This window comes from Amphibalanus amphitrite, unplaced genomic scaffold, assembly GCF_019059575.1.
Source record: "Amphibalanus amphitrite isolate SeventyFive unplaced genomic scaffold, NRLGWU_Aamphi_draft 000182F_arrow, whole genome shotgun sequence".
In the NCBI taxonomy this organism is placed as follows: domain Eukaryota; kingdom Metazoa; phylum Arthropoda; class Thecostraca; order Balanomorpha; family Balanidae; genus Amphibalanus; species Amphibalanus amphitrite.
The window spans coordinates 573939-601865 of NW_024881677.1; the positions used below are offsets into that span (position 1 = coordinate 573939).

At 49.4% G+C, this 27927-nt stretch overlaps 2 protein-coding genes across 10 annotated transcripts; both read right to left on the minus strand.

Annotated features, from left to right (window-relative positions):
* Positions 1-45: 45 nt before the first annotated feature.
* Positions 46-9965, minus strand: LOC122384157 (gamma-aminobutyric acid receptor alpha-like). Its single transcript, XM_043371225.1, has 10 exons — positions 9902-9965; positions 8015-8112; positions 7177-7244; positions 3972-4192; positions 2692-2774; positions 2354-2494; positions 1844-1996; positions 1401-1534; positions 1119-1271; positions 46-765 (listed from the first exon to the last, which is right to left on the minus strand). Exons 1-10 carry the CDS (start codon positions 9940-9942, stop codon positions 382-384), a joined length of 1476 nt encoding a protein of 491 aa, XP_043227160.1. The 5' UTR covers positions 9943-9965; the 3' UTR covers positions 46-381.
* An 8746-nt stretch (positions 9966-18711) lies between these two features.
* On the minus strand, positions 18712-27923 carry LOC122384156 (pre-mRNA-processing factor 39-like). Of its 9 annotated transcripts, none has more exons than XM_043371222.1 (14): positions 27878-27921; positions 26866-27224; positions 26203-26793; positions 25637-25762; positions 25235-25383; positions 24713-24838; positions 23799-23994; positions 23464-23574; positions 22950-23114; positions 21556-21691; positions 20959-21164; positions 20584-20825; positions 20215-20364; positions 18712-19459 (listed from the first exon to the last, which is right to left on the minus strand). In XM_043371222.1, exons 2-14 carry the CDS (start codon positions 27205-27207, stop codon positions 19123-19125), a joined length of 2877 nt encoding a protein of 958 aa, XP_043227157.1. In that variant the 5' UTR covers positions 27208-27224; positions 27878-27921; the 3' UTR covers positions 18712-19122. The 9 variants fall into 9 exon arrangements, with proteins under 9 accessions (XP_043227157.1, XP_043227158.1, XP_043227156.1 ...); XM_043371223.1 differs by having other exon boundaries at positions 27862-27887; XM_043371221.1 differs by having other exon boundaries at positions 27777-27887.
* Between the last annotated feature and the right edge of the window lie 4 nt (positions 27924-27927).

The following is a 27927-nucleotide window of genomic DNA, read 5'->3' on the forward strand; positions in this document are numbered from 1 at the left end:
TTACGTCAAAATATGAGCTATGAAGACAAAAAAGAATATCCTACGCATTTTTTTTTCTTCAAAATACCCGAATATGGACTACAAATGTCATCATAAGATACATGAGACACACCGAAGAACAGCAAATAACATTACCCTTGCTTCCATCACAATAAGCTGAATATCGTTTCTAAAAAATAACAAAGAAGTATGACTTAAAACATATTGAGTTCGCCCCGAGATCTGCATAGCTTTGACGTTTGATAATCCTCATGTAGTGCGGCAACTAATCCCAATCCTTCAACGCGGGTCTCCGCCGCTCGCCAAGACTGCTGCTGTTTCTTGCTGCGCTCAGCTTTCACGTCATTCAGTTCGCTCAGGACATGTCCGCTCTAGCTGCGTTCATGTGCCCGACACCAGAGTGATCCTCTCGCTGTGACTCAGGTACGAGTACCAGTAGATGAGGTTCAGTAGCAGGAACACACTGGGAAACAGGCCGCGGCTGATGCGGTCGATGCGAGACACAGAGTTGAACTGGGTCTGCATGGAGCCGTCGAAGGGCCGGCAGCGGCGGCGGCGCGCTCGGGGTCGCGGCCGGCGCGGCGGGGGCGCCCTCCGGGGTCGGCTGGCCGGCAGCGAGGCCGTCGAGCGCGCCCGCAGCCGGTCAGCGGCCTGTAGGGGAGGCGGTGAGTCCGGCAGGTGGACCCCCTCCAGCAGCAGCGTGCCGTTCGACACCAGGTCAGAGGAGGACGCCAGCTCGCTAATGCTGCTCGCGAAAAACGACAGCTGCAACAGAGAACAGCGCGGCATGAATTATCCGTCAAACGCTGTAGAAATACGAAGTAAGTCGCATTTCCATTTTTATGATAATCACACCTTGGCTAAAATCCATCAAATAACCTACTATCACAATGAGAAGTGTTTCCTCTTTAACAAAACATTGTTTGGTGTGACCGTTTCAAATGAACTCCAATAGATCCCAATGCATTCATCACGTCCCAAACGACAAACCGCAAAGGGAGGTAGCCGTTGTGTCTGTAGCACTAAAACAATACAGCTGAAGTAAATGATTTACTCGCACAAAATGAAGCAAAGCTCTCACACACACACAAAACGTTTATTGGGTTAAACTCCCTCACCTCCGTTCTGTTCCTCGGCAGTGCATCACTGTCGTCTGACGTCCTCTCCTCCTCCTCCTCTTTTTCCTCCTCCTCAGACGATGAAGAGGAATCTGGCTGAGGAAAGTATACCTCTCCGTAGCCATACTTGGTGAAAAAGTGCACGAATGCAAACTGAAAATGCAGAAAAGTCGTTAAATCGATTATGTGATTCAGATAAGTCAGATAGATTTCACACAGCATTATTCAACCCTTTGGCATTACATTTCACCAGAGCCGTGAGGTGAGGCACTCGCGACTCACTTCTATAATGGTGGCGAAAATGAAGCCGTACGAGAGCCACAGGAAGAGGTCGAGTGCCGTTGTGTAGGGCACCTTGGGCAGGTCTGTTCGCGCCTCCAGACCCAGGAAGGTCATGGTCAGCACGGTAGTGACGCCTGCCGGCCGAGTACAGAGTCAGCTTCAGGAAGCAGCAGGGATTAAAAGTCATAAGTGCAAATAAAAGTCAAATAAGTTACGGAATAAAAAAGCATGTAATTTTACATGCATAAACGCTTGTCAGTGTAAATAATTCGTCATATATAGTGAGACAGGTATGCAAACGCATTGCTCCCAAGATAGGTATATCATTTTTTTTTCATAGATAAGTACAAGAGATATACATTAATTCATAATTAGCAGCCAACTAGCAGCCAACTAGCTCCAAACGCACCCTGACCCGTACACCCTCCCGTCCGATCACCTACCCAGTGATATTCTGTCGGAGGTGGCCTCTCGGTTCAGCCAGAAGGACACCCAGGAGAGCACCACCAGTAGCACGCACGGGCCGTACACCTGGATCATAAAGTTACCCATGTGCCGCTGCAGGTGGAAGCTGGCGCGCAGCATCGAGAAGTTACCTGAAACCCAGCGGGGGAGTGGGGTACCACAGAGACTGTAGCACACACAACGGACACAAGGGCATGCTTAAGTTGGCACCATTATAACATTCTCTGAAGTATCAGGTAACACTAACGTCAAAGTCTCCCAAAAGGAGCGCCGTGGCCCTGTATAGTGATAAATACACAGGCCCAGCTTTATTTGCATACGTGAATGGCTATTGTTATCATGTGCAAACTTTGCCCGGGGACTCTTGATGGCGTCGCAATACAACTAATCGTCACCTGTTACTTATGTTACCACACTTGAAAAACTCCATTATCTCGCCATCACCGGGCATAGCTCATGTAAACATCTATTCGGAGAGCTCGCATAACTTGTACCTTGTTTCCGCGAAAAGATGAAGTCGTTGGTGGGTGCCTTGATGAGGTCGAACTGCGATAGTTTCATGTCACCGGATATGACGACGCTGCGAGCCGAGTTCCACTTGTAGGTGACATCCTGTTCAGTGTAGGCAACTGCAAATGATAATAAACGAGCATCGTTTTAATCACATCTGTCACATCTGTATTTCATGGGTCTATAGTATATGAAGTGTTGCAACAAGATGACAGAAAACCGTTAGATGACAGTTCTGTTAGATGACAGAACTGTCTTCTAACAGGTTTGCGAGTAGGTATCTCTTTATGAGCAAATTACATAAATACAGACTCACAGCTCCCGAGCATGAGTGGGCAGTGCTGAGTATCCATCGGGAAGTTGTGCAGGTCCATCGGACAGTTTGCAGTGATGGTCAGTCTGCAAGGAAAAATAATAGGTGAATTAGGGGTCATTGGAAATGTTGTGATTAAAGACAAAACCCGTCAGTGTCGACATCAACTGTTCGTGAGTGGTAAGCGTAAATAGTTACACGGTAAAATATCCTAAATGCATCAGAGCATAAATTTGTACGAATAGTTTTTTCTTTATTCCACTGAACTTTGAAGGACAGAAAACGATTATGGTATAGAAAACCGTAACACCTTACTCCAATTCCCCATCGCTCGTTAAGTGCAATTTAAGCTTGTTTTCAGTCGTAGTAAAGCATTCAGCTCATCTCATTCACATCTGGAGCGCGAATGGCTTTAATTCAATCAGTCACCATCTATTGCTGTACGCGACTAACCAAAACCCATCGTGCTCATTAGGCATAATCGGATTCAGCTCCGATAACCGGCTGATTTGAGCCGACTGCCGCGGTCTAACAGGTCCAACCCAGCGCGGTGCTGCGACATTCAACCAGCCCACCGAGACGTGACGGGTCACCCCTGCCCTCCTCCGCAGAGGTGACGAGTCGCTGACACACGCCGGCTCCCTCCAATGAAGCCTGATCAGGCGCCGGGTCGTGACTGGCCGTCACCGGACCGAGCGACCCCGCCGATGAGCTGCGTCAGCCGATTCCGCGCCTTGCGACGCCACAAGAGGATGTCGACAGGGACGGGGGGGGGGGGCGAAACTGATTTGGCGCGGCTGTCGGCTCCGCGTCGCCGAGACGCAAATCGAGTTGAGCGGGTGCTGAGAATCATCGGCTTTCCGCGGTGGTGGGGACGGCTATTAGGGGCCGATTCAGGGAGGGAGCGTCTCGGATCAGATTCTGTGAGAAAGTCCGAGGCCTTACAAAAGCGCGGAAAACCTGTTGAAATGTGCGGGAAGTTGGATACTTAGCTTTGAGGTTGGGACATTGAAGCGTTTCCGTTTCTACTATTCCATATACTTTGACGTGCCTCGAAATAGAAGGAACATGGAGTTCCCTGTGAAGTGGTATTTCTTAGAAACATTTATTTAACCTAAGCTTTCTTCAGATGGCATAACTTTTGCTCGGCGTGCTTACAAAACGAAATCATAAAAAGATACTGAGACGTCTATTGTAAAAAATACCGAAGCCTTCTACAAATAACCTCCGGTATGTTATGTCTATGGATGCATATAGGTATTTCAAGGAATAGATACTGATACCTGGATGAATAGAGCACTCTGCCGTCCTGGTAGAGCCGGACGAACTTGTTGGGCACGGTGATGGTGTGCAGGTGGCTCTCCCGGCCGTTGAAGAAGTATGTGTCGGGCTTCCAGATCTTCCCCAACATCGAGATGCTGAGTGAGAGCACCTGCTTCTCACCCCGGAACGCCAGGCGTCGGTCCACCCACGTTTGGCGAAAGAAACAGTCCATCGAGTAGGTCTGAGAACAGGAAAATCCAGTCAGAGGTGCTGACCAGAAATCTAGGAAGAAATAGTAGTTACTAGAAATAGAATGGTTACTCCAATAGCTCTGGTTGAATCCTACGTTTACATTTGCCACGGTTCGAGGCTCGCGCCGAGTCAGAACAGTCCGTGTGTTCGCCGATCCCGGGCGCTCGTAAACCTGAATAGGTAGACTGTGCCGCAGGATTCACATGTGTTGCGGTACAGCCTAACAACCTGCGAGCTGGCGTTACCTATCAGTCGTGAGCTGATTCCAAGCATGAAGCAGCCGCAGATTTATGGTGACTGGTGAGGTGGGACAAAGTACGAGTTGGTCAGTACTCAGTAGGAATTGCACATCAACACGTTTTAACATTATATACCTACTGTGTCACCATTCTTGCATAGTCTGACTGATACTGGCAAAAAAACAAAATCATCCAAAGAATCAAAGAACAAACTGTTTCATTTTATTCACGGGGGTCGATGAGCGACCTAACCTCAATAATCTCCAATCACAAATCATGCGAAATAATTATCCCGTCCGGTGCACGGTTTGCTGCTTCATTTGACCCGTCCGTCCCACCAGTACCAGCTTAGAATGGACGATTTATTACTAATAATTCAAAACCGAAATCTCTCTCTCTCTCTCTCTCTCTCTCTCTCTCTCTCTCTCTCTCTCTCTCTCTCTCTCTCTCTCTCTCTCTCTCTCTCTCTCTCTCTCTCTCTCTCTCTCCTCTCTCTCTCTCTCTCTCTCTCTCTCTCTCTCTCCCCCAACTGGTTGTTAAAGCTGAAAAATAGTTAGCAATTTTCTGGTACTCCAATCGTGTTGATCATTCGTTGCCCGACATTTCCACCAGGAGGTTCTGTTCAGGGTGCTTCACTAAAAGTGTCAAAAAGTAAAAGGTCATAATGCACATACGAACAATGTTTTCTAAGGAAATATGCATATCATTTCATCCGCAATTGTTGGACATTTGAATATATAACAGCGATATCACCGTCACTCAAACCTTATCCACACATCGGCCCCTTCTTTTGATGCACCGTTTCGGCACGTGTCCGGAGGTGGCTCACAGCCCGTTTTCATATTCAGCGTCCAGACTGTCGGCAAAGCCTTGAATTGTGCTCTTCAGCTCCCGAAGTGATGCAACTTGAGTCTTCCTCAGCTCTGCGAGAGCTACTGAGTCACTGACCAAAACCAGAAGTCTAGCGGTGACAGATCGGGGCTTCGCGCTGGCCATGGTGGCGGGCGGTGAGGCAGCTGATTATTTGGCCCAGGAACTTCTGGTCCAGCCAGTTCCTGGTGGCTACAGACGTCACAGTGGTTGTTTTTGATAACTTGTAAGGCTTTGGCTATTTCTGATGTTGAAATTAGCTTCTTGTTATCTTCAAAGGCCCTCAAAAAGACCCTGACCTTTTCAACGGTTTCCCCCGAGAGGCGGGGGCGACCCCGCCTTTTTTGGACTGGAACTGGCATCGAAGGAGCCCTTTTAAACCTCTTAAGAAGCCCTTTTAAACTTTTATAATCTGGAACGTAGCGAGGTGAGAGAGTAAAACGTTTCCTGAAAAGTCGGCATACGGTTTCAATGTTTCTGATGGCACCAAATGTAAGTGTAATTCACCCCTCCTGTTGAGGTGTAAATAACCTGTTCTTGGTCTGTATAAGGAAAAAAAACGACTAGTAACTTTGGCCTCCTGCCCTCGCTCCGTATGGGTGTAAAATACATCTTAAATGGACAAAGCATAAATGTCCAAAAATTTGCAACAAAGCCACATGCGCAACCACGTGATTTGCATATTTTATATATCTTTAATAAGCATTTACTTTTTGACACTTTTAGTGAAACACCCTGTATATACCTACACTGGTTTGAACGACCTTTCAAAATAATTCACATTTGGTAATTTTTTATGTATCCGAAGGTTGGGACTTTTCAATTAAGACAATCGTATTCTTTAGAATTGTGATTTTCTAAATATTGAAAATCCCAACCTGAGCTACCTCTCTAGGGGGACATTTGCGTATGTGTACATGCGACACACAAATATCCAGCACGAGCAAATGCACCAGAATAAATAGAAGGAGGACAATCGTGATTGCCCTTATAAACATAACTCGCAATGGTCATCCCATAACGCTGCGGTGATTGGTCCTGCTCCGCCGTGTTGTTCAGGCGTTATTTTGGCCCTCGCTGCGCCGTCGATGAGTGCGGGAAGAGCGTCGATCGTGGTCCGGCGCCGGTGGCGGGCCTTTGTTCCCACCTGGACAGGTCATCTATCAGTGACCCCTCCCCTCCCCTCCTCTCCGCCTCTGCCCGACAACACCCGGCACCTCTCCCCATGGACTCTCGCATCTGCATCTCTCCGTCTCCCAACAGCGGCGTTCGTTAGGTGACTGTCGTCCAGAGTTGAATGAGCAAAATCTGAACAGCCACTCAAGTGTAACCTGGATGTTCAAACTTGATCCGAAATGATTTGTTGAGTTTAAAAATTGATTTACAGAAGCGGCTGCCACCCCATGCCACACCATCCCCTCCGTCTTCGCTGAGAAGCAGCATTCTATGAAATGTTTCAAATAAAAGATTGCTAAAAAATAAATGATCTCTTCATTGGATTGCATTCCTCTTTGAGGGGTCTCGTCTTTACTCCAGATAACTTCCGACTGCTTTCTGATTTTTCTGTCTGCCAAACTCCTGCTGCCGCCTGCCACCATACCGACCACCCTCTACTTCCGATCCGACCGTGAACCGAGCCCAAACGCCGGAAACACAGACCAAGCCACTCCGATCGAGTTGGAAGGCTCGGCTGTCAGTGGCCGAGCGCTGAGGACGGCCGCCGTCCGGCCACTCTGTCAGCGCGAGCCCCAGCGAAATGGTGCGAGCGTGCCTCTCGGTCAACACGGCATCAACAACGCTGAGAGGTGGGGTGGGCGACCGGGAGCATTCTGTTTAGTAGACAGGAGAGAAGGAAATGTCTTACCAATTCGCTTTCGGAGATCGGCCCCATGCTCTTGACCTTCATATCGATTTCGATCACAGCGGGTGCTCCTGAAAATGAGAAATTTGGCTAAACATTAACCAATCATCACAAACGAAAACGTGAAACCATTTCCATCTGTTTAACTGGCATCGTGATGCGTGAAAGCGGAAAATGTGCCGCACCGGAAATAACGTCACGAAGAAGCAGCTGCTGTCACGGTATTACGTCATCAGGGACGACAAATGATGCATCCGGGGGAGCCATGTCAACTCTTTTGTCGCTACATTTATCTACAATCACAGCAAGACTAATGGTCATGACCATGATAAGCAAGAGGGAGCAAGGGCGACAGAAAGAGGACGAGAGAAGGAGAGAGAGAAAGAGAGAGAGAGAGGAGAGAGATATAGAAACAGAGAGAGAGAGAGAGAGAGAGAGAGAGAGAGAGAGAGAGAGGGAGAGAATGAAGGACAGGCAGACAGACAGACAGACACAGACAGACAGACAGGCAGGCAGACAGACAGACAGACAGACAGACAGACAGACAGACAGACGGACAGACAGACAGACAGACAGACAGACAGACAGACAGACAGACAGACAGACAGACAGACAGACAGACAGACAGACAGACAGACAGACAGACAGACAGACAGACAGACAGACAGACAGACAGACAGACAGACAGACAGACAGACAGACAGACAGACGGACGGACAGACAGACAGACAGAGAAACAGACACACGCACAGACATGAAGCTCAATCCGCCGTTTGCGAAGACATTACATGGCTGGTTGACGACTTGTCTGAACCGCACGACGCGTTCCAAAACCGCCTACCTCCTAGATTCGGACGCAGGCTGTTGTCATACCCACTCAGCAGGCTGTCCAGGAGAAACGACACATTGCGATGGTTATTCTGCTGGATGGAGACCACACTGGAAGCAAGCGACGTGCTGATTAGCATTCAGAACACTTTCTAACTAGAGGTGAGTAGAATCCCAAAATAAAACCTAAATCCAGACCATTGCTCGCAGCAGGTAAAGCAGGAAAAGAAGGACCTAAATTTCAAACAACAAATATATGTACTCGAATCTTATCATGTTTTTGTAAAAGGTTGCGAGACGTTATGCAACATTTGATGATTCAAACCTTTTTTGTAGCCTGCATACCTATGCTAGTTGTGTAGACCTATACCTATGTATGTTCACTGCAACGCATCATTGAATGTGACGTGCCGAAACTATTCCTTGCTATCCTTTGTCCTAAGGTCTTGTCAGTAATTTGAAATGGATCGTAAATTCGTTAACTTCTACGGAAAATCCGTAGAAGTTAACGATTTGCCGGTAAATAGGAGTTAAGTTTGCTAGTTAGGAGTTACTTGCCGTAGGAGTTAAATTTGCCGGTCCCGTAGCTCAGTTGGTAGAGCGTTGGACTCCGCGTGGTGAGAGCACGCGTTCCCGGTTGCAACAGTCCGGGTTCGAAGCGCGACGGGCGCTTGACATTTATGGGCCTCCTGACAGGTATGGTTGCGGTTGGTGGCAGGCCGTAGCCAGGCGAAGTCAGTGAGGGGACCGGCCGTGCGCGGCTATGTGCGCACGTTAAAATTTGGACTCTAAATTCTGCCATAGAACTGGAATTGCGCGATCGGAGGGTAGAGGGCAGGGTCATCGCAACAAGCTTCGCTTAGCGGTGGCTCTGTCCTTGTGAATCCTTCCCATCAAAAGGTTCGGACTAAATTTAAAAAAAATCAATTTAATCATTTTTTGAATTTTATGTTAGGTATAAAGTAATGAATTTTGCTGAGTTCCAGTGTTAGTCACTCGCTGCTACCTTTATGACAATGGCCTCCAGCCTCTGCAACATTCATTTGGGACAATAATTGTCAAATGTGCGATGCATTCGCCGCAAAGCTGGCGCATGCCTGCCTACTAGCTCACCGCTGCACTGGCGCCCGGCTGGTGCATTCATAGTAAGCCAATGTCTGTTTACGCAGAGCCGTAGATGAGGTCGGGTTAGGCGTATAACGAGCCACCTTAGCCATGGTGAGGACCACCAGCTCACCCGGTAATTGACTCGGTAATAGTAGGTAATTGAGCCCGGACGAGGTTTCTCATTACCTGAGTCTGGAAGAACACAGCGCAACGCCACGTCCGCCAGCATCGGCCGTAGTAGATTGGAATGAAATTCGCATGACAATCTAGCCGTTTTTATGCTGTAAATTTCGTATGTTCATGCATAGAAGTGTCAGCGTGATGATGAATATGTGGCTGTGACATTTTGTCCAGAAAATCCAGCGATCTTGTGATCATAGTTGACTGGAACGCTTACGTAGGTAAAGAGTTCAATACACACTAAAAGCATGAAGTATATGGCAAAGCTTCCATTACTTTGAGCAATAAGCAGCAATATCAAGACATGTCAAACACAAGCGAAGCAACAAATGATTATATAAGATACTATAATTCAGCAAGAACAAAGACCCCAATGGCCGGGCACGAGTAAAAATGTTTCCTTTTATGAAGAACTTGATCGCTTTATGTTTGAACATTTTGCGCGACTCAACGCCTGAACGGAATAATCTGTTTCTCCTTGTCGAGTTTCATTCGCGAATATGTCCTTGTCCTTGTCGAGTTTCCTTGAGAACTATGATATTTAAAACGGCGAAAAGGCTCCATACTCCTAAATCACACAAATTTATCACGTGGAGGCTGGTATGCAACTCACCTGCAAACGAAGACTGCGAAGAGAACGGGGTATACCAGCATGGATCTTGACCGAAGTTGAAGCAATGCTCTGGAAGGGGAAATGAACCCTCTCAGCAGGCAGTACAAGGTGTATATCAATGCCTCTTTTAGCAACGCATATCCTTTATTCAGACTTCACATAATTTCGATAGACTCAGTATTTGTTTGACAAAGGGGCGTATCCACATGACCTTTAGATAGGCATGTGCAAATTTTAATGTTTGTTCAATTTATTCGTGTTATATTCTTGCTTCTTTCGGTGCGCCTACTAGATTTCTGATTGCATTTGTTGCATACATGTGTAGGGGAAGCCGGGGGAAGCCCGGCATAGTAAGCTCTTTTTCATTTTTATTACATACCATACGTGCTGTATAAAATGTTGATATCTTTTTAGCTAGCTAAGTTCATTGGCCGTGTTTTCCCAAAAATTCGGTTTCGTGGAATAAGTATAAGGTTGAGAAAATCGAGTTTTAAAAAAGTGTTGATTTTTCTGGGGTAAGCCCGGCATAGGGGTAACGCCGGCCACCTCCCCAGCGCTTTACAACGAGTTGATGAAACCATTATGTGTCTTCCAAATATTAACGGAAAGTGAAATATTAAGGTACTGATAAGCTCTGGACATCTTAGAGTTTATGTCGCTTCTGGTATTTTAGCTAGCGTCTACCACATATACACTAGTACAGGTCGATGAAAATCGTGATGCAAAATTGACAAAAAATGTTGTTTTCAAAATTCCTTGAAATTTGTTTTTCTTTTTACCTTAATGCATCATATTGCATATCATTCGACTCGGCTGATGAAGACGAACACAACGACACCATTTTTGAAGCTCTAGCTTCATTGTCTGTCGCGTTATCTGCAAAAACGTAGTTTGACCCTAGTTGACCTTAAGTGACATGACTGGCTTTGTCTATGATAACATGTTTATTTTAGAAATTTATCTTTGATCTAGGTGTAAACCAAACCTGCTCAGTACCTATTATCTCATGGAAAACAGTGGTTTAGTGGCATTGCTCTCGGTTGGGGGTAAGCTTGGACACTCGCCCGGGGTTACCCCAATGTGCTAATTTTTATTTTAGAACAGCGATATTCGAAAAAAATGTCATACTTAAGCCAGTCTGCCTCGTCACCCCTCACTACAAACACTTAAACGGTCCTTACATAACATTCGTATAAACATTAGTACTGTATGGTATAACATTAACAGTGCAACATATCTCACTTTTTAGCTAAAAACCCTTAAAATATCATTTTTGCGCTATAACTTTAACAATATTCAATTTTTGTTAGCCTTAACTTTTTTCTGGCGTTATCTTAGCTGCCACGCTGAAAGGACAAACAGTTGAGCATTTTATTGTGAATAATTTAGCCGGAAACGGGGTGGCCGGGCTTCCCCCGCGCCCGGGCTTCCCCCGGCTTCCCCTACATTGTACATATACTATCTACAAAGAATGTAAATGCTATAAATGTTATAGATACCTATAAACGTTTATAGTTTAGTTGGTCCCAACTCAACTACCAAGATTTCGACACATATGAGGCATCTATTCGCTCACTTTCCCAAGTTCCCCATTCACTCCCCCTCCTCTACCACACAATCTGCATCCTTCTCTCCCCTTCTCTCCGTCCCGTCCGTCCCGCGCTGCTCGTCCGGGCGGATGTATCAGTGGACGCAGGGCAGCTTCCTCAGCCCGAGACCGTGATTGACTGCTTGGTCGGCGGCCGGCGGGGCCCGGCAACGGAACGGACATGTGAAAAAAACGCTGCCCGCAGGATATGCGGCGGCCACCGTTCATCTTCCGAGCGGGGCCGCTCATGGAGGATCGGTTCCGCATGAGGGCACCTGTTTGGCGCTTCCAGAGTGGTCTGGGATGACTCTGAATGGTCAGTGAGTCTTCATTGCGGCGGAAAGTCGATTTATTGACTAAGTATGTCGTATGTAAGTGCTACAATAAGCATTCTTTGTGAGGGCGTTTTTTATATATCCATGGCTGGCTTCCCAAATTAGGTATGCGGCCCATGCGGTTACCTGATACATTATAGGTAAATGTGCATGCGATTATATAAATACTTTACCCAATCATATAAAAAGACAACCATGGCTTTACGCTATGAATATATCTTTTCAATACCACCAGGATTTTTCCTGCTAAAGCACAAGGTCAAGTACGATGCTAAATCTTGTTAGCTAAAGCAAAGTAAAAAGACAAACAAGTTAGATAAATGAGACACATTTGTCACTCATGCAGCAGTTTTTCAGCTCCTAATGGTGTTGATTGAATCGCTGCTTGTTAAAACCAAAAAGCTGTTCTGGTGGCAAGGCTTACCGCCCCATTTGACAGATTCGATCTCAGCTCATTCCAATTACGACTCAAAACGTCCAAATCGCGCTGCCCATTTCACTGTTAGAGCTGCTTTCTGATCACTCACAATGCGCAGCCTCTGCTTATCTAGCAGCCTTTTCAACCATTATGTGGATAGGTAAATGCGAGCGATCACTGGCGTGACTACTGAACGACAGTCACGATACACCCATGGATATTGTACCTACCTACATGTTTGCTATTCCATCGTTCTTTTCATCCATATTTAATTTTCTATTGTTGCCTGCCGAGCCCCTCAACTTCCGGCCACCCTGTAGGCACCCATACCGTCCTGTTATCTCACACTCGGGGACAATGGTTGTGACGTAGGATCCATCACTGGAGGCCTCTCCCTGGAGTGCTCTGGGATGGATGTCGGCATCACTCACAGCGAACGCTGATAATCTGAGACCTCGGCCCCTTACCGAGGGTGGAGGGCGACGGACACCCCTGGCGCCGGTCGAGGAGCAGGCAGGCTGTGCAGCGGGCAGACGGCGGAGGGCAAGCTGTCACCAGGGTGAGGCTAGGTCAGGTCCGCAAGATAGACTTTGGTCAGTTATCCATGACAAGGTCAGCATCCGTTTCCAAGAAGGGTCAGGTCGTGTCTCCATGAAAGGGTAACGGCAAATTGATTGGTAGAAAATTATATTGCTTCTACTGGGTGGGTGCGGTTAAGGTCATATCTTCCTAGCGATGACAGGCCATGATTATTGGCATGGTCAAGTCAGGTCTCGTGCTAGAGTTCAGGTCATGTCAGGTAGGTAGTGACGAGTCGCGAAAAGACGGGACGACCCTTCATGCCATTGCAGCAGGACGTTTCCAGAGCTTCGTTCGGCTATAAACGATGGATGAATGTTCGGTGAGATGTGGCCGAGTGTCGGGCAGGGAGAGGGAGGGGGAAGGTTAGGAGAGAGGATGGGGTGTCTGGTCGGGTGTGAACGGTTTCTGGAGCAGCCGTCGTTACTAGACATCCATCAGACGAGGGGCGGTTCCAGAGACCCACCCACAAACACTCTCATCCACCCTCTGACCCCACAGACTGATCACATAGCTGCGACTGAAAACGGCCAACGATTGATGATGAAATGCAACAATAACAAACGTTTTTTTATATACAGATTTATCGTTCTACCATAGCCCAATCGGTTATCTCAAGTAACGGACTCAACAGATCGTTTTGAATAATACGCTCAAATATATTTCTAATTCACTAATGGAACAAAATATGATATCGCTTCACCACCTTCTTTTCCGCCAATAAAGTGACTGATCGCAGCTCGTAGCGAAGCGGATATTTGAGACACACACACTCATCGGCAGCCTAGCGCTCGAGTCGATCATCCATTTGTGCGAGTGTCCAAAATAGACCGCCGTCCATACACGTGGCGTGTTGACCCGCGTGTGAATTGGCAGACGATCGCTGCGATTGGTTCCCGATCGAATCGCCTGTGTGGGTGCTGGTGAACGGGGTACTGTCCGATCATATTGACAGTGCAGCTACCGGCGGAATTTATGACGGCTAAAACATACACTGAAACGGGCTCAACGTCTGTTGAAGAGCAAAGAAATGCGCCAGCTATGACATTTCTCATAAATATCCGATAGCAGTGTTTTTGAAGCAATGTAATCCACTTTCTTTTGTTTCCAATATTATATATCAGAATGCATTTGATCAGTTGCCGGGCATGTGCCCTCTCGGCTCTCACCACGGCACCATATATCATTACGGCCTATTCAGCAAAACAAAGCGCTCATGAATAACATTCACGGCCAATTCAATGTCATCTGCCTCTGCTAATTTCCCACTGATTCAGACCATCGGCCATCCCTTATAACCGACCTACGAGTTTTCTTATTATACGCATGATTATTATTAATCATGTAATTATTCATCATTATCATTCCTCGTTATTCACGTACGCTAGACAGACAAGTACACACTACACACTTATACACGGTGTCAGAGCGATAATTTATGCATAGAGACGCTGCAATCAAATATCGACGTGAAGCAGCGCGGAGTGCAATCGATGCTAGGACGGTGCTCGTTATATGATGATTTTATGTCCTGGAATACCGGCCAACTAAAGACAAACGGTGACGCTAATGTCGTGCCTGGTTACGAACTGGCCAGTGGTTACACAGGGACTGATAACGACAGATAGTGGTCGATCAGCTACAGCTATCGGGGACACTCGTAGAGAAATTGCGGCCTGCGTAAGACAGGTTATAAATGCCACTACGGCTAATCGTAAAGGTAAATTTGGCCCGGGTCACTCTCGATGCATTTTCGCCATGTACTGAATAAAGAGAATCACCTGTATGCATGAAGGTCACTTCTAAATATACTGTGCTCTCTATTTAACGGTTACTCTATTCTAGCCCAATTAAACGACGAACCTCTCATCGCTTGGCCCCGTAATGACAGGGACTAAGCGTACACAATGCCTGGCATCACAACTCATCTACACAAGCACCTGCAATTTACAGACCTGCAGAGATATCCGACGTCCCGTACGCAGTCACTGAGAGCTCGCCCCGCCGTCGCAGCCGTAGTCACTCCGTCGCTCGGCCCGTCGCGGTCCGACCGTCGGCGCCTGTCGCCCGTGCCGATGCCGCCCACTAACTGCCGCACGAGGTGCGCCCCCGTCGCGTCGGTCGCGGCGGCGTGGGCCGCCTGCAGAAATCGCCGTCACAAATGGAGACCGATGTGACGCGCCATGCAAACAGGGCGGCATACGCGACGCATCAGCGGCGCCCGGGACGCTGCTGACGACATGTAATGGTTGGTTATCGATGACCGGAGGACGGGCCGTGAAAAAAGTGGCAGACAGGGACAGATAGCGCCGGTCCCGATGGCGAATCACGGCAGTTGAGGTTATCGGAGACGCCATAGAGTTATGGAACTGTATATCGAAGAATGCAAGTGAACGTTTATTCCTACGGTGCTGAAGTAACAATTATCTCATAAATGTACCGTATTGAGGTTCCTAAGTAGCTCTGAAAGTCGCGAAGAGCGAGAGCTAGAATGCGGCACATAAATCATTACCTACTATGTATACGGCTTTAATCATCGAGACAAGGACGTTGTCAGCTGAGGCAGTAAAGCATCTTCACCTAAGAGGTCGGTGCAATTGAGCTTTGCGCACAATCATCGTGTACGCGTCGCGAGTCATTACACATAGCTACGTCTAGGCCGGTCTTCAACGCGACATGTAACTATCGCCATGTCGATGAGGAACCTCCGTTGCTGATGACCCATTGCGTGTCTTCATTGTGACGCCCTACATTCCAGCTGCTGAGAAGCAAGAAGTTGGACAATATTGACTGTTTTTTTTTTTTTGGGGGGGGGGGGGTAAGTACGTACCATAACTACTGCATACCTGATTGGTATCCTGTGCCACCGAACACATAAAACTGTGACGTGATGGCGAATTAATCACATGCCGTTCCTTACTTAACCCTCGCCGGACCTATTGGTTTTTTACATACGCGCCGGCCGGGGGGGGGGGGGTACGACCCCCCTCGCCGTTTCGCCCCTGGTGGAGCTAGCGCGTCGCAGAAAAAACGAGCGTGTGCGCCGTTACGAGACACAGAGATTGGTACCCGATTTTAAGGTCCTAGGTCAACCGGTGACCTCTGAGGTCAGGTCAAGTGCCCCAAGGTACGGTTCAGTTTTTGGTGAATAACTTCGCAAAAAACGGCCGCAGAGCCGCGATTTTGGAAGCATCGTGTTCGCCTCGCTCAGGCGCGTCGAATGATATACTTTTTGTCAGGGTCAGGTCAACTTGGGGTGTTGACCTCAGGTCAAGGTCAGGTCAGCACCCCCAGGTCACGAAGTTGGTCGAAAGAGGTCATGTCGCATAGCATTCGATTCGGCAGGTCTTCCTGAGTCCATTGGTGGCTTTCCCGACTCGCTAGCTCAATTTGATCAAGAGTTATTGACGAAAAACTAATATGACCTTGATGACGTCATAAATGACGTCACGCAAGGTCAACATTGCAAAAGTGACGCATCTAACCTTGCAAGGAGTGCATCAAATCACGATTCTGTGTGCTTGAGATAGTAGGAGATCGTTCCCGGCGCCAGAATAGCGGTTTTCATTTTTCCCCGTTGACTTATAATGGTGAGGTCACGAAAATGACCTGACCTCATATGACCTTTGGGAAAAATCCGAGATATACAAGTTGTGAGACTCATAATGGATACTAGATCCTGCAAGTTTCATTTCCCTGTGACATCTCCTCTGGCAGTGAGGGCGTTGCGAAGTTGCGACATCTGAAGACCGTGCAGAGGTTCACGTATGACGTCATAGGTCAGTGACCTGACCTGACCCAAAAATGCGGTTGGTGTCAAAAGATTCGGCTTGAATCAAAGGTCAGGTATACTAAGTTTCAGCTCTCTATCGCCAGCGTGTTCGGAGCTATCGCGAAAAAACCCTATGGGGGGCGGCACCCGCCCCCCCCCCCCCTCTCGGCCGGCGAGGGTTAAGCAGGGAACAGACTTCTACGTTAGGCTTCTTTGGTAGGACCATTCGATCCAACAACCATTTCAAGATAATGTAGTAAATGAATATGCTATTGGGAAGACATTAGGGCCGAGTTAACCACCGATCGTTGCACCTTAGTGCGTTCGCTTTACGCTTACACCATTGCTGAGTACACTTCCGCTGGGACAGAAGTGTTCCGGTGGAATAGGCCACCCCGCCACTCAAATCAAACGGTTACTTCCAGCGGAGCTGACCCTTTACGGTTTGCGTTCCATTTTTGTCTCGGTTGCAACCGCAAAACCGCGCAGGCGAAGTAGCATGAACAAGGGTACAGATGGCTGGTCAGAATCACGACATTCCTGTTGGCATCGGGTATGGAGAGTAGAATCCTGTTCCTGTATTAGAACGGTCAAATGGCCTTTTTGACTGTGAATCGTAATGAACCGTATCAAGTTAACTCTATTTTGCCATGCAACGCATAAAGCCCGTATAGGTAGATAGCTCACGCTATCGAGCCTACGGATCCGCTCTTTTCAAAATCACAGAAAAGACCAGGGATCTGTCCCAACAGAAGCCGCCTTGAAGACACGGCCCTGCTGCCGGAGGCCAGAAGGCTCCCTCTCAACCGTCCATTGTTTTCACCGGCGCCCATTGGGGCCGCAGCCTGTTGAGATCTCCACACGTCAGCTGGGACGGGCGGGGGCGGGGGCGGGGGCGGGGGCGGCGGATTACAGAGGACAGCCCGAGGCGGCGGGCCGGAGACTCCGGAAACACCCGGTCCTGTTGAGTTGGAGGCTTTGAAGTCGGGATATGCCGGCTGGAGGAGATGCCACCACGGCGAGCGCCGACAGCCGCCGAGCACCGTATTAAAGTGCAGGGACACGACTGCAGGACGGGAGCTCACCGCCGAGATGACAGATCGAGCTCCAAGGCCAGCGAGAGGAGGGCTAATAAGGGCGGCACTCGTATCTGCGTTGTCTCGAATCGATGCGCCGAATAAGATGCCTTATCATCAAGTTAGGCTGAACACACGGCTCCGTAAGTGGATTTTGTTCAGGCTCCGTAAGCCCGTACTTAGATTTCCATAACTAATTCGTTCAGTCGAACATACCGACTAGACTACCGTGGATCGGGCCATCACCAGCCTCGAAGCGTTAATGCTTCATTTGGTAAAATTCATTCGCCTTCCACGCACCAACCACTCTCACGCCCGGACGCCCTGACCCGTCTGTCCTCCCTCCCCCCTCCCCCCGTGACCGTCGCTCGGCGCGGGCCGGGTTGGCTCGCGTCGCCGGAGATGCGCGCGGAAATGTTGTGTCCAGCCGAGCAGATGGATAACCGGCCGCTGGCAGGGGTAAGAGTGCTAATGACTGCGATAAGCGGCCCGCCGGGGGACCCAGGGGGCCGGGGGGAGGGAGGCGACCTCTGGACGCCGGCCAGCCGACAACGGCGCCCATCGGCCAATGATGTATGTCTGAGGGAATCGAGGCTGAATGGCTTTGTGGGACGTGAAGGGTGATATAGGTTACACTTGTGATGCCATCGACCATACGCAAAAAGTGGAGAAAGACAAAATATCGATAAAAATAACCAATAGGGCAGCCAAGTACAAAGGAATTGCGGATGCAGGTAGAGGTTTCACCCCTTCGCAGTTCTCGCAAAAAGCACAGGCCAAATATGCAAGTGCCTTGAGCATACTCCATCGCACGATTTTCATCACGCAGTGGGTGACCGCCCGCTGAAGTGCGGCGGGCCGCGCTCCGGTCCGCCGGACTGCCAGTCTCGTGCGCTGCCGGTGGTGCCAGGTAGGTGACAATGCCTTGAGCTTACCCCATCGCAAGATTTTCATCACATAGTGTGAAATCCTGTGCAGCTATCAATACAAACGTTCTTCCAACCTACCAACAGGTCGTACTGTCAGTAAATACGCGTAGAGCGATACTCAGTATCAGTTTATTGATGACCGCCCGTGCGCACAACACGAGAAGTGTGGTGATCAAATGAATAACCCTGACGTATGGCGAATACCCGGGCCAGTGACACACACCATGGGAGACAGTACGGGTGGCCCAGAATGACCATGGAGCCACCACGAGTCGATCCGCACGTTCATAGCACAAGGAGGACCTAGAGCAGCTCCGACGCAGCCAAATGAAATCCCAGCTGTCACAAGACCCCATCACTTCACACAATGGTCTGTGCATCACATCACTCCCGTACAAAACACTTCAAGGTCCCTCGGTCTTGTCAGCTCGCCTCAAATCGGTCTCAAGATGATAAACTGAACCTCACCGTCCGCAGAGACACCTATCGGCCGAGAATCACACCAGACTTTCTTCATGTCACCGCTACTGGTAGGGGTACTGGTAGCCCTGTCCGTACTGGTTGTAGTTGTACTGGGGCGGGTAGCCGGTCCAGCCGGGCGCCCCCTGCTGCTGGTATCCGCCCGGCGGGTACTGGTACGGCTGCTGCTGCTGCGGGGGCATCTGGTTGTAGCCCTGGTAGGCAGCCTGCGGCGGAACCGGGGGCGGCTGGGAGAACTGGGGCCCCGGCGCGCCGGGTGCGGCGCCGCGGTAGGGTGTCGGGGCGGCCTTGGTGGCCCGCGCCGGAGTCTCGGTGATGGTGGGGATGTGGGTGCCGCTGCCGGCGCCCGAGGTCGAGTCCGTGCGCGCCTTCTTGTCCGTCCTGTCGACGGGATGTCAGAGGTCAGGTCAGAGGTCCTCATATCAGAGGTCAGACATCAGTAAACTGAATCTGGAGTGGTGTAAGTCCAGTGATTTCGACATTTATCGTCACGAGCTAAAAGCAACTAACAAGGGTAACTGTAAAGGCCGCCGTCCACTGTGCGGAACGCGTGCGGTCCGTACGGAATTTAACACAGAACCCTATGGGCGCATCCGGTCCGTACGGAAATCGTGTGCGCTCCGTCCGGACCGCATCCGAACGGCAATCAGCTGTTGATTTTCCGTCAGCTCTCCGCATGCGTTTCGGATGCGGTTGCTACGGAGACGGAAGAGTGATGTCCGACGCGTTGAACTTTCCTGCGGAAAACGCATCCGGAACGTCCGGAACAGACGTGGTTTGGGGCCGTATCGGAGGCAAACATTGTGAATTGTACGAAGAATTGGAACTCGATCATCATGAAGTAAGTAAATATTATTTCCTTAGAATGGCAAGAGTATTCGCTGCTGGTTACTTGCAATATTTTATTTGGTAAAAAGTGATAGGAAACATTTATTAGCTCTCCGCATCCGGACCGCATCCGGACCGCATCCGGACCGGATGCGGCGACATTCCGGACGGACTCCGGACGGAATTCCGTCGCAGTGGACGGCGGCCTTAAGTGAATAGCTAAGTGTATACCATTCTTTCGGACGAAAATATGATCTATCTGATTACGAACCACCATTCGATTCCGTTAGTGACCATTAGACACGCACCCGTTTGAAGAGGTTGAGGCGCTCCGCTTGCCGGAGGGGGTTTTCGCCTTGGAGGCGGCGGCGGCGGCCTCTTCCTCCTGCTTCTTCTTCTTGGCCTCGGCTTTGACGACCTTCAGCAGGCCGTAGTATTCTTCGTGCGCCTTCTGAATGCTGCGGGCCATATCGCCACGGGAGGGGATGGGTCAGAGGAATCGGCGGCGACTTAAGTCAAGGAGGAAACGGTACTTCGCGGCCAGTGACCTGACCCTGAATGTTCGTGGATCGGACGAGTCAATTACAAAGATAATATCATTATATGTAAAGCACACAAACAAACCACAACATTCCTTTATAAAACTGTCATGACGAAATGGAACACTCATCGCTCACCTCTCTGCGTCCGTGTCGAACTCCTCCAGAAACTCCATTCGCCGGTGTGTTAGCGTCAGCTTGTCCTTCTGCTCGAACGGCGCCTCCAGGGCCGTCTGGAACGTCTCCTTGACCAGGGCGACATCCACCGGTCGGCTCTGGAAGGCCACGTCCACCAGCTGCATGTAAAGACGCATGTTGGTCTGGTCGAGCCGGATGGCCTCCTTCAGAACCTCCAGCGCCTTCTCGCGATTGCCGCGAATCTGGAGAAAAGTGGGTCTAGTTAGCGACTTAATAACAATGGATACAATAATATACACATTTCAGTAACTAAATAGTCCACTCTCTTGTCCAACTCATCTCTGAAGGAACGATGGTAGGGAGTCACTTATTCACCTTATTCAGGAAGCGGGCGAACTTGACGGCGATGACGACGGCCGTCTCGCGGTGTTCGGTGCTCTTCAGCGCCTCGGCGTACATCCGTTCGGCGGCGTCGAGCTTTCCGGCGCGCCGGGCCAGGTTGATGCTGCGCAGAGTTACCTCCAGCATCGAGACCTGGGCGCTGATTCTCCGCATCACCTCGGCGGCGGCGTCCAGGTCACCTGATAAAGGTGAAAGTAAGAAGGGGTCAACTGACGGGGATCAGGGATCGATATATGCCCAAAGTCCTGTACGTCTTCAACAAATTAGACAGCGGAATGCTGAGGGTGAAAACACCACACTATCAGCCTAAGGCAGTTAAGCAGTAGTCAGCAACACCTTACACCTTATATCTCGAAAAGTAAACTATAAGTGTTCGAAAACTGTTATGTCCACTTCCGTTATAGCCTATCAAGTCATGTTGTATCCGCGGCTGGCATTCTCGCCACATAGCAGTTTCGCTTCAATCCCAAATCAGGGCACATATAGTAACTCCATTCCCTCACCATCCCACAACCATCCATTCCCCCAACTCCTCAGTCCCATCGTCCCCACCCCGTGGCCCGAACTGACCCTGTTTCTCCTCGAAGGTGGCCCACATGAGGTGAATGGCCGGCTTGTCGGGCAGGTGGGTCCAGCAGGCGCGCCGGTACACTGAGCGGACCGCGTCCCAGTCGCACGGCTCCAGAGACTCCAGGTAGCGCACATACTGACGAAAGGGAGACAGATCCGTCAGGCAGGTCAGAAGGGGAGAGTCCCCAGAGGATTTAAGTGCCTGGTAACTAGGACGCTAGTAAATTATTCAGTGCGTTCCGTACTTTGGATTGATGAAACTCCACAAATCATTATTTCTTAGAGGTCACCAAGGCACGTCGCGGGTAGTCGCTAAGGTGAAAGCATCGAAAAAGGCAAAATACTATTGAAGTATGTGCATCACACATGGCAATATGTTACGCAACATACCGGGTGTCCCAAAAGTAAGGTCATCATTTGTTTTGGCCACACCGCCAAAAATACGCGATGGATAGGAATAAATAGGACATCATATGAAAGAGCATTTTATAAAATTTCATTCTGACATACATATGAGTCAATACATTGGCTCGTAGCCCCACATTTGCTGCTTTTCTGCATGGCTACCATTTCGGGCCGCGTGCACGAATAGACTGCGTTTTACTTCCTCCACTATTCTGGAGCGATTCTCTGGTGAGATGCCGCTTATGTTTGCTCGGAGGGATCATCCTTTAGTTCTTCCCGGCTCGTTGGGTTGTCCTAAAAGACAACCTTTCCGTTGTGTACCCAGAGAATAAAAATATGAAGGTGTAACGTCAGGTGACCGCGGAGGCCTTCAATGGCGTTGCCCTGACTGAAAATTATGCGATCTCACATCCACTCTCGGAGACAATGCATGATCTTCAGGACGGTGCAAGCATAGTCTCCATCCTGCTGAAACCACTGCTGGTTGATGGTGTCGGCATAGCTGCGTTGCGACGAGCGGAAGAACCACTGGGAGGACTCTCGGCCCCCTCTCTTGATTTATTTTCACCCGATTCCCGCTGTCGTCCTCAGGACCTCGAAGCACAGGTGGCTAAGTATACATGTCCTGTGCGTACATTATACCTTTTTTTCTGACGTTTTACCGGTTGAGGCGAAACTATGCATGAGTTCAGAGATAGGGCGAGCTGATAGGGTCTGCTTAGGGCCGAAAACTGGGCGGTATTTACCCTTTGTTTTAATGACGGACCCTCTCTAAGAGTTGAATTTCGACCTTCTCAGTTTTAAGCCTACTGCTCGGTGTAGTTATGATCAAAAATGGTTTAAGCATGCAAGAAAATAATTTTATGGATGTACCTTGCACGTGTTAAAATTGGAAGTGATTCGGACTCTTACTTCTCGAGATATTTAAGTTTTAAATCATGACCTTACTTTTGGGACACCCGGTACACCAATGCCGAAAGTCCAGTTACCTTGAGCCAGTACTCCTCATAGAGAGCGCAGGAGATCATGCACCTCTCGAACAGCACATGGATGCGGTGCTTGTCGCCCTGCTCGATCTCAAACTCCAGGTAGGCCTTCCAGTTCTTCAGCTGCACCTTCTCCAGAGGCTTCACGTGGAAGTACGGACGCTTGATCTGTGAGGAAGACGGGAGACATTAAGTCAGGTAATTCCCAGTACGAAAGACGACAATGTTACTAAAAGATACAGCAATACGAAGCCAGCATGGACGTCGTAAATAAAAACAAATAATCTAGGATTTCAAGCCCTCTGGCTGTGAACGAACAGTCGAATCAATAGCTGCCCCAACGAACATTTATCATCAGTGACCAGAGAAACTCCTAGCACAAGCGACACTGATCTGTCCGATATTATGTCTCCTGCTAAAAATATGGAATCATCAATCAAATGCTCTGAACAATAGGAAAATAAAGCAGTAAAGATAAGTACAGCCTCAACAGCAGGATATGAAATGTGTTACGTACCCCCTCCTCGAAGTTCCATCTGAGCGAGACCTGCTTCTCCGTGTCCTTGTGCAGCTGACGCAGTGGCGCCAGAATTTTGGCGCGAAGCTTCACACACTCCTCGTCTGAGCTCTGAGGCGAGGGACAAAAATGAGACAGTCAGGACTAACACCGAAACAAACAATATCGATAACACAAATCAGCTAATGAAACCGTCGAAACAGGGAACAATACCATATGCATAGAATACGTATACTTCACAAAGTGCAGCACATGCCCGGTACCCTGATTACTCAGTGGGTGCTCCCGCAATTCCCTAGTCTGTCCCCACCAGACCACCCTCGGCCGCCACTCACCAGTCCCGCCGGCTGGGCGGGCACGCCGGGCGGCGGCTCGTCACAGCCGGGCGGCAGCAGGTCCGTGGAGGCTGCAGGGGGCGCCGCCGCCGGCTCCGAGGCCCGCAGCTCGGCCAGTACGGCGCGGCGCGCCTCCAGAAACTCCTCGACGGTGAGCAGCTCCTGCGGCGGCGTCTCGCCGACAAACTGCTCCAGGCTGACCGGGGGAGGGAAGTGGTCAAGGAAACACCGAGAAGGCACGCATAGGACCCAACGCGATAATTTTAAGTACATACAGGGTGTCCAGAAAAAACGGATACTATTATTTTTTGCTGTAATTCCGAAAATAAACACCTTACATTTTAAAATGGCACATGCTTGTATTCGCCGAAATATGGCAAAACAGACAGCAGCTGCCACATGGCATGTAAACTCTTTGGTTAGTTGCGGCAGCTCCTCAAAGCAGATACTCAATGTGAGCGGCCTTACGGCGGATCAGCTCCAGCACTAGCACAGTCTGCAGGTGACTGATGGTCATGTTGACCATCTTGGAGGGCAGGCAGACAACTTTCCAACGACGCATTACAGTGCTCATGAGTTTTGCCAAATCTTGCACTATAAGCACATGAATTTGGAACAAAATCGGCACGTGCGTTAATGAATGCGACTTAATTTCCGTAGTATCTTTTTTTTTCTGGACACCCTGTACAACCACTTATTGGGGAATGTGCTGCCGATCAAACCTTGAATACCTACATCAAGATTTGATGACAGAAAGCAAACTATTTAAAAAATCGACATGCTAGAGCAGTTGCACGCATGAGTCAATACAAAATCAAACTCATACCTATACCTTTATGAAGTCACCCACATCAAAATGATTGGCGTAACATCTGAGAGCACCAGTGATAAGCCTTCCATCGTTCGTCACCTACTTTTCAAAGTGCGTCCTGTAGGAGAGAGTCGGCACGGCGATGGCGCGTTTGTAGACGGCCAGCGCCTTCACCGGCTCCTTGTTGGCTGCCTCCCAGCTGGCGTACTGCTCCCAGAGACGGTCCGACCTGGGGGAGAGGTCAGGTTAGGTCAGGTCAGGTCGGATGATGTACTATTCCCAGAGGCAGTCTAGCCTGGGGAGAGCATCAGGTCATTGAGGTCAGATCACGAATAGGTAGCTACTGCAGACTATTCGACTTAGAAGAGGAAGGGGCGCCAGGTCAGATCAACTAGCTCAAGCAAACAGACCAACTTGTCAAAAATACCATGTCAGGGAATGGCAACTCAGTCTCCTCAAATTTCCGTGATAGTCTCAGAACGATCTGAAGAGAACGTACAGGCTGGTACATATTTGACGATTTCGCCTGAATTCCGTGATATGCAAATGTGCGGTGACTCAGCTGAACTCTGGGTGTTCTCACCTTAACTTCGTGTGTACTCACCGTAACTCTGTGTGTCCTCACCTGAACTCTGTGCCGCAGGCGGCCACGGCCCGCTCGAAGCCGGCGCGCACCACCTCCGGTTTGTCTTCATACACTGACCGCAGGTGGTGCAGGTAGTGGAGCCACAGGTCGACGCTGAGAGGCACCGCCGCCAGGCCGGCCTCAAACACCTGAGGGGCGTCAGGGACCGGGGTCAGTTCCCACACATATCTCAGAGCCTGAGCGCAGCGATCTGTAGCCTGGTAGCGCGACGAGTCCGCTCCGGGCATAAGGCAGCTTATGTGCGGTAAAAAAGCCCAACATCCAGCAAGAAGGGGCTCTAGAAAGAAACCTACCACTAAATCAATTGAGTGCGAGGTACTTACTGTCATTCTCTCAACATTCTCTTAAGAATCTTAGCCCAGGGACAGTCTTCCCCCTCACCTCATTACAGAGTTCGATCGTGCCTCGTTTCTTCTCCAGGTCGCTGTACTTCTTCCAGTAGCCGTAGCAGTAGGGGTACCGCGCCAGGAACGCCTTCAGCACGCTGCGAATGTCCTCCATGAAGCACTGCGAACACGCACCTCAGCAGTCAGTGCCACACACTGGCCGCCCATGCCGGTCAAAGCAGCGGCGCCGCGCGCGTGGCGCAGCGTCCAGTGGGGCGAGGGTGACGGAGAAACGTGGATGACGGCTCATTCGAGAAAATGTGATGAATACCAGAATGAATTTATCTCAGAAATTCAGAGGTGTTCGACAAAACAACATCACCTGATTCCTGGTGGTTTTTGGCTTACGGAAGCTGCGACTACTACGCTTCTTTGTCGTCCATACTGAATCTGTTTGAGAAAGGAGTGGGTTAAACACACAGACACATCACTGTCTATCACCCGAAAAGTAATAAATCCAGCATCTGAAAATGAAACAAAGGAGGAAAGCAGCATGTTGAACAGAATGGAGGACACACCTTTTCGCCGAGAAGACGTCCCCTCCCGTCTCCGGGCACGTACCTGGTTCTCCGCGTACTGAATGAGCAGCGTCCAGGCTGTGAAGTCCGCTGGGTTCTGCTTCACTGGCTTCCACAGCTTCTCCAGCTCAGTCAGCTCCGGCTCCGGCGTCTTGGCCTTATTGCTGAACTCCCGAATAGGCTCCGCGCCCGGCGGGAGCTTCCGCGCTGACGACTTGTTATCAGATGCTGCAGCAGTCTTGGTGGGCTTAGCATCAGTCTTTGAAGCTGCAGTGGTGATTTTCGAGGCTGTTTTAGGCTTCGTATCTGCTGTTTGCTTGGATGCTGGCTTAGCGACTTGTCCTGGTGATTTTGTAGTGGGTTTCAATTCAGTTTTAGCTTTTTCAGAGACAGATTCTATCTGAGCATCCTCTTTAGTTGCAGAATCTGATGCAGAACTTTCTTTGGCAGAGTGCTCAGGTTCTGGGCTTTCTTTGGATTTGGAGCTGGCAGCCTCACCGGGAGACTCAGCTGGTGCCGTCTCCCCTGAAGGCATTTTCAATTTCTCTGGGGCAGAGTTTTCTTCAGTCTTGGCTGTAGGTGCTTCCTCAGCACCAACTGTTTCATCAGCAGCAGGAGCTTCAGCAGCAGCAGGAGCTTCAGCAGCAGCAGGAGCTTCAGCAGCAGCAGGAGCTTCAGCAGCAGCAGGAGCTTCAGCAGCAGCAGGTGCATTATCAGTGACCGGTGCTTCATCGTCCATTGGTGCTGCTTCTGCATCCACAGGCACTTCTTCAGCCACCTTGGTCTCTTCTGCAGCTGCCACTTCATCTGAGGTGGCCCCTGCATCACCAGCTGCACCTGTCACCCCTTCAGACACCTCCATCGGCTCTGCAGGTTCTACAGTGCCATCTGTCTCTGGTGCGGCATCTCCATTTGTGGAGGGAGCCTCTGTCACAGCAGCCTCCTTCACCTTCTCCGCAGGTGACGGGTTGGACCCCTCCGGTTGGTCCAGAATGTCAGCAAAGGAGACATCCTCAGCAGTTGGCTGCTCTGGTGCCTCTGAGCTCATCTCAGGATTGTCTGATTCTGAAACAGATACAACAAATTGGACTAAAGTAAATACATTAAGCAGTAACAATTTAGTTACCAATACTGGTCTGAGGACTGAGAAGATTGCTTATGATGAAAATAAATGACACCTGATAATAAATGTAGAGACAGAAAAGAGGGGATTCATAGAAAAAATCACAATACTGGCAGGATAATCAAACATGGTTCAACTAACAAAAGTTTAGCCTGAAAATCCCATTCCAAGTTACCGATTACCCGAACCAACACCAACACCTTGCAAATTAGGCCACACAGAAAATCAAAATAACGTGCTGCTGTGAACTCTTAAACCATTTGTCAAGCGCAAGCTGTGGTCGGAGAGGTTGACGCAGCCTAACGTTATCATTGTAGTTAGTTGTAGCTCATTGTAGTCACCAAGTAAGTGTTTGCTTTTTTAAGCATTTTAAAAAAGGAAAATAATATTCAAATTTGGACCCTACTGCCCTTGAATGGGGAATCATTCGCCCCGGATCTCAATGTTCCAGCACATCCAACTCTGACAACAAATGGTGACAGTGATTGTCTCACCTTATGCACCTGAAAGTTAAATATTATATTGAAACAATCGCTCAGAAAACCATAAATTGAAATGCATAAAAATCAATATATCGACAATCGCAACAACTCACGCCGTCCGCCGGAATCGTCAAATACGGCTCATGTATGCCGCACTTTAGTC

Bases quoted from the DNA above. Each gene is read 5' to 3' on its own strand.
- LOC122384157 (XM_043371225.1), bottom strand. From the start codon at position 9,942: ATGCTGGTATACCCCGTTCTCTTCGCAGTCTTCGTTTGCAG. The intron at 7,245-8,014 runs GTAGGCGGTTTT...TCTCATTTTCAG, and splicing joins CCTGCGTCCGAATCTAGGAG to GAGCACCCGCTGTGATCGAA. The intron at 1,535-1,843 runs GTAGGTGATCGG...CTCGGCCGGCAG, and splicing joins CTCCGACAGAATATCACTGG to GCGTCACTACCGTGCTGACC.
- LOC122384156 (XM_043371216.1), bottom strand. From the start codon at position 27,207: ATGAGCTCAGAGGCACCAGAGCAGCCAACTGCTGAGGATGTCTCCTTT. The intron at 24,839-25,234 runs GTGAGGACACAC...CCTCTCCCCCAG, and splicing joins GCCTGCGGCACAGAGTTCAG to GTCGGACCGTCTCTGGGAGC. The intron at 21,692-22,949 runs GTAACTGGACTT...CCCTTTCGTCAG, and splicing joins ATGAGGAGTACTGGCTCAAG to TATGTGCGCTACCTGGAGTC.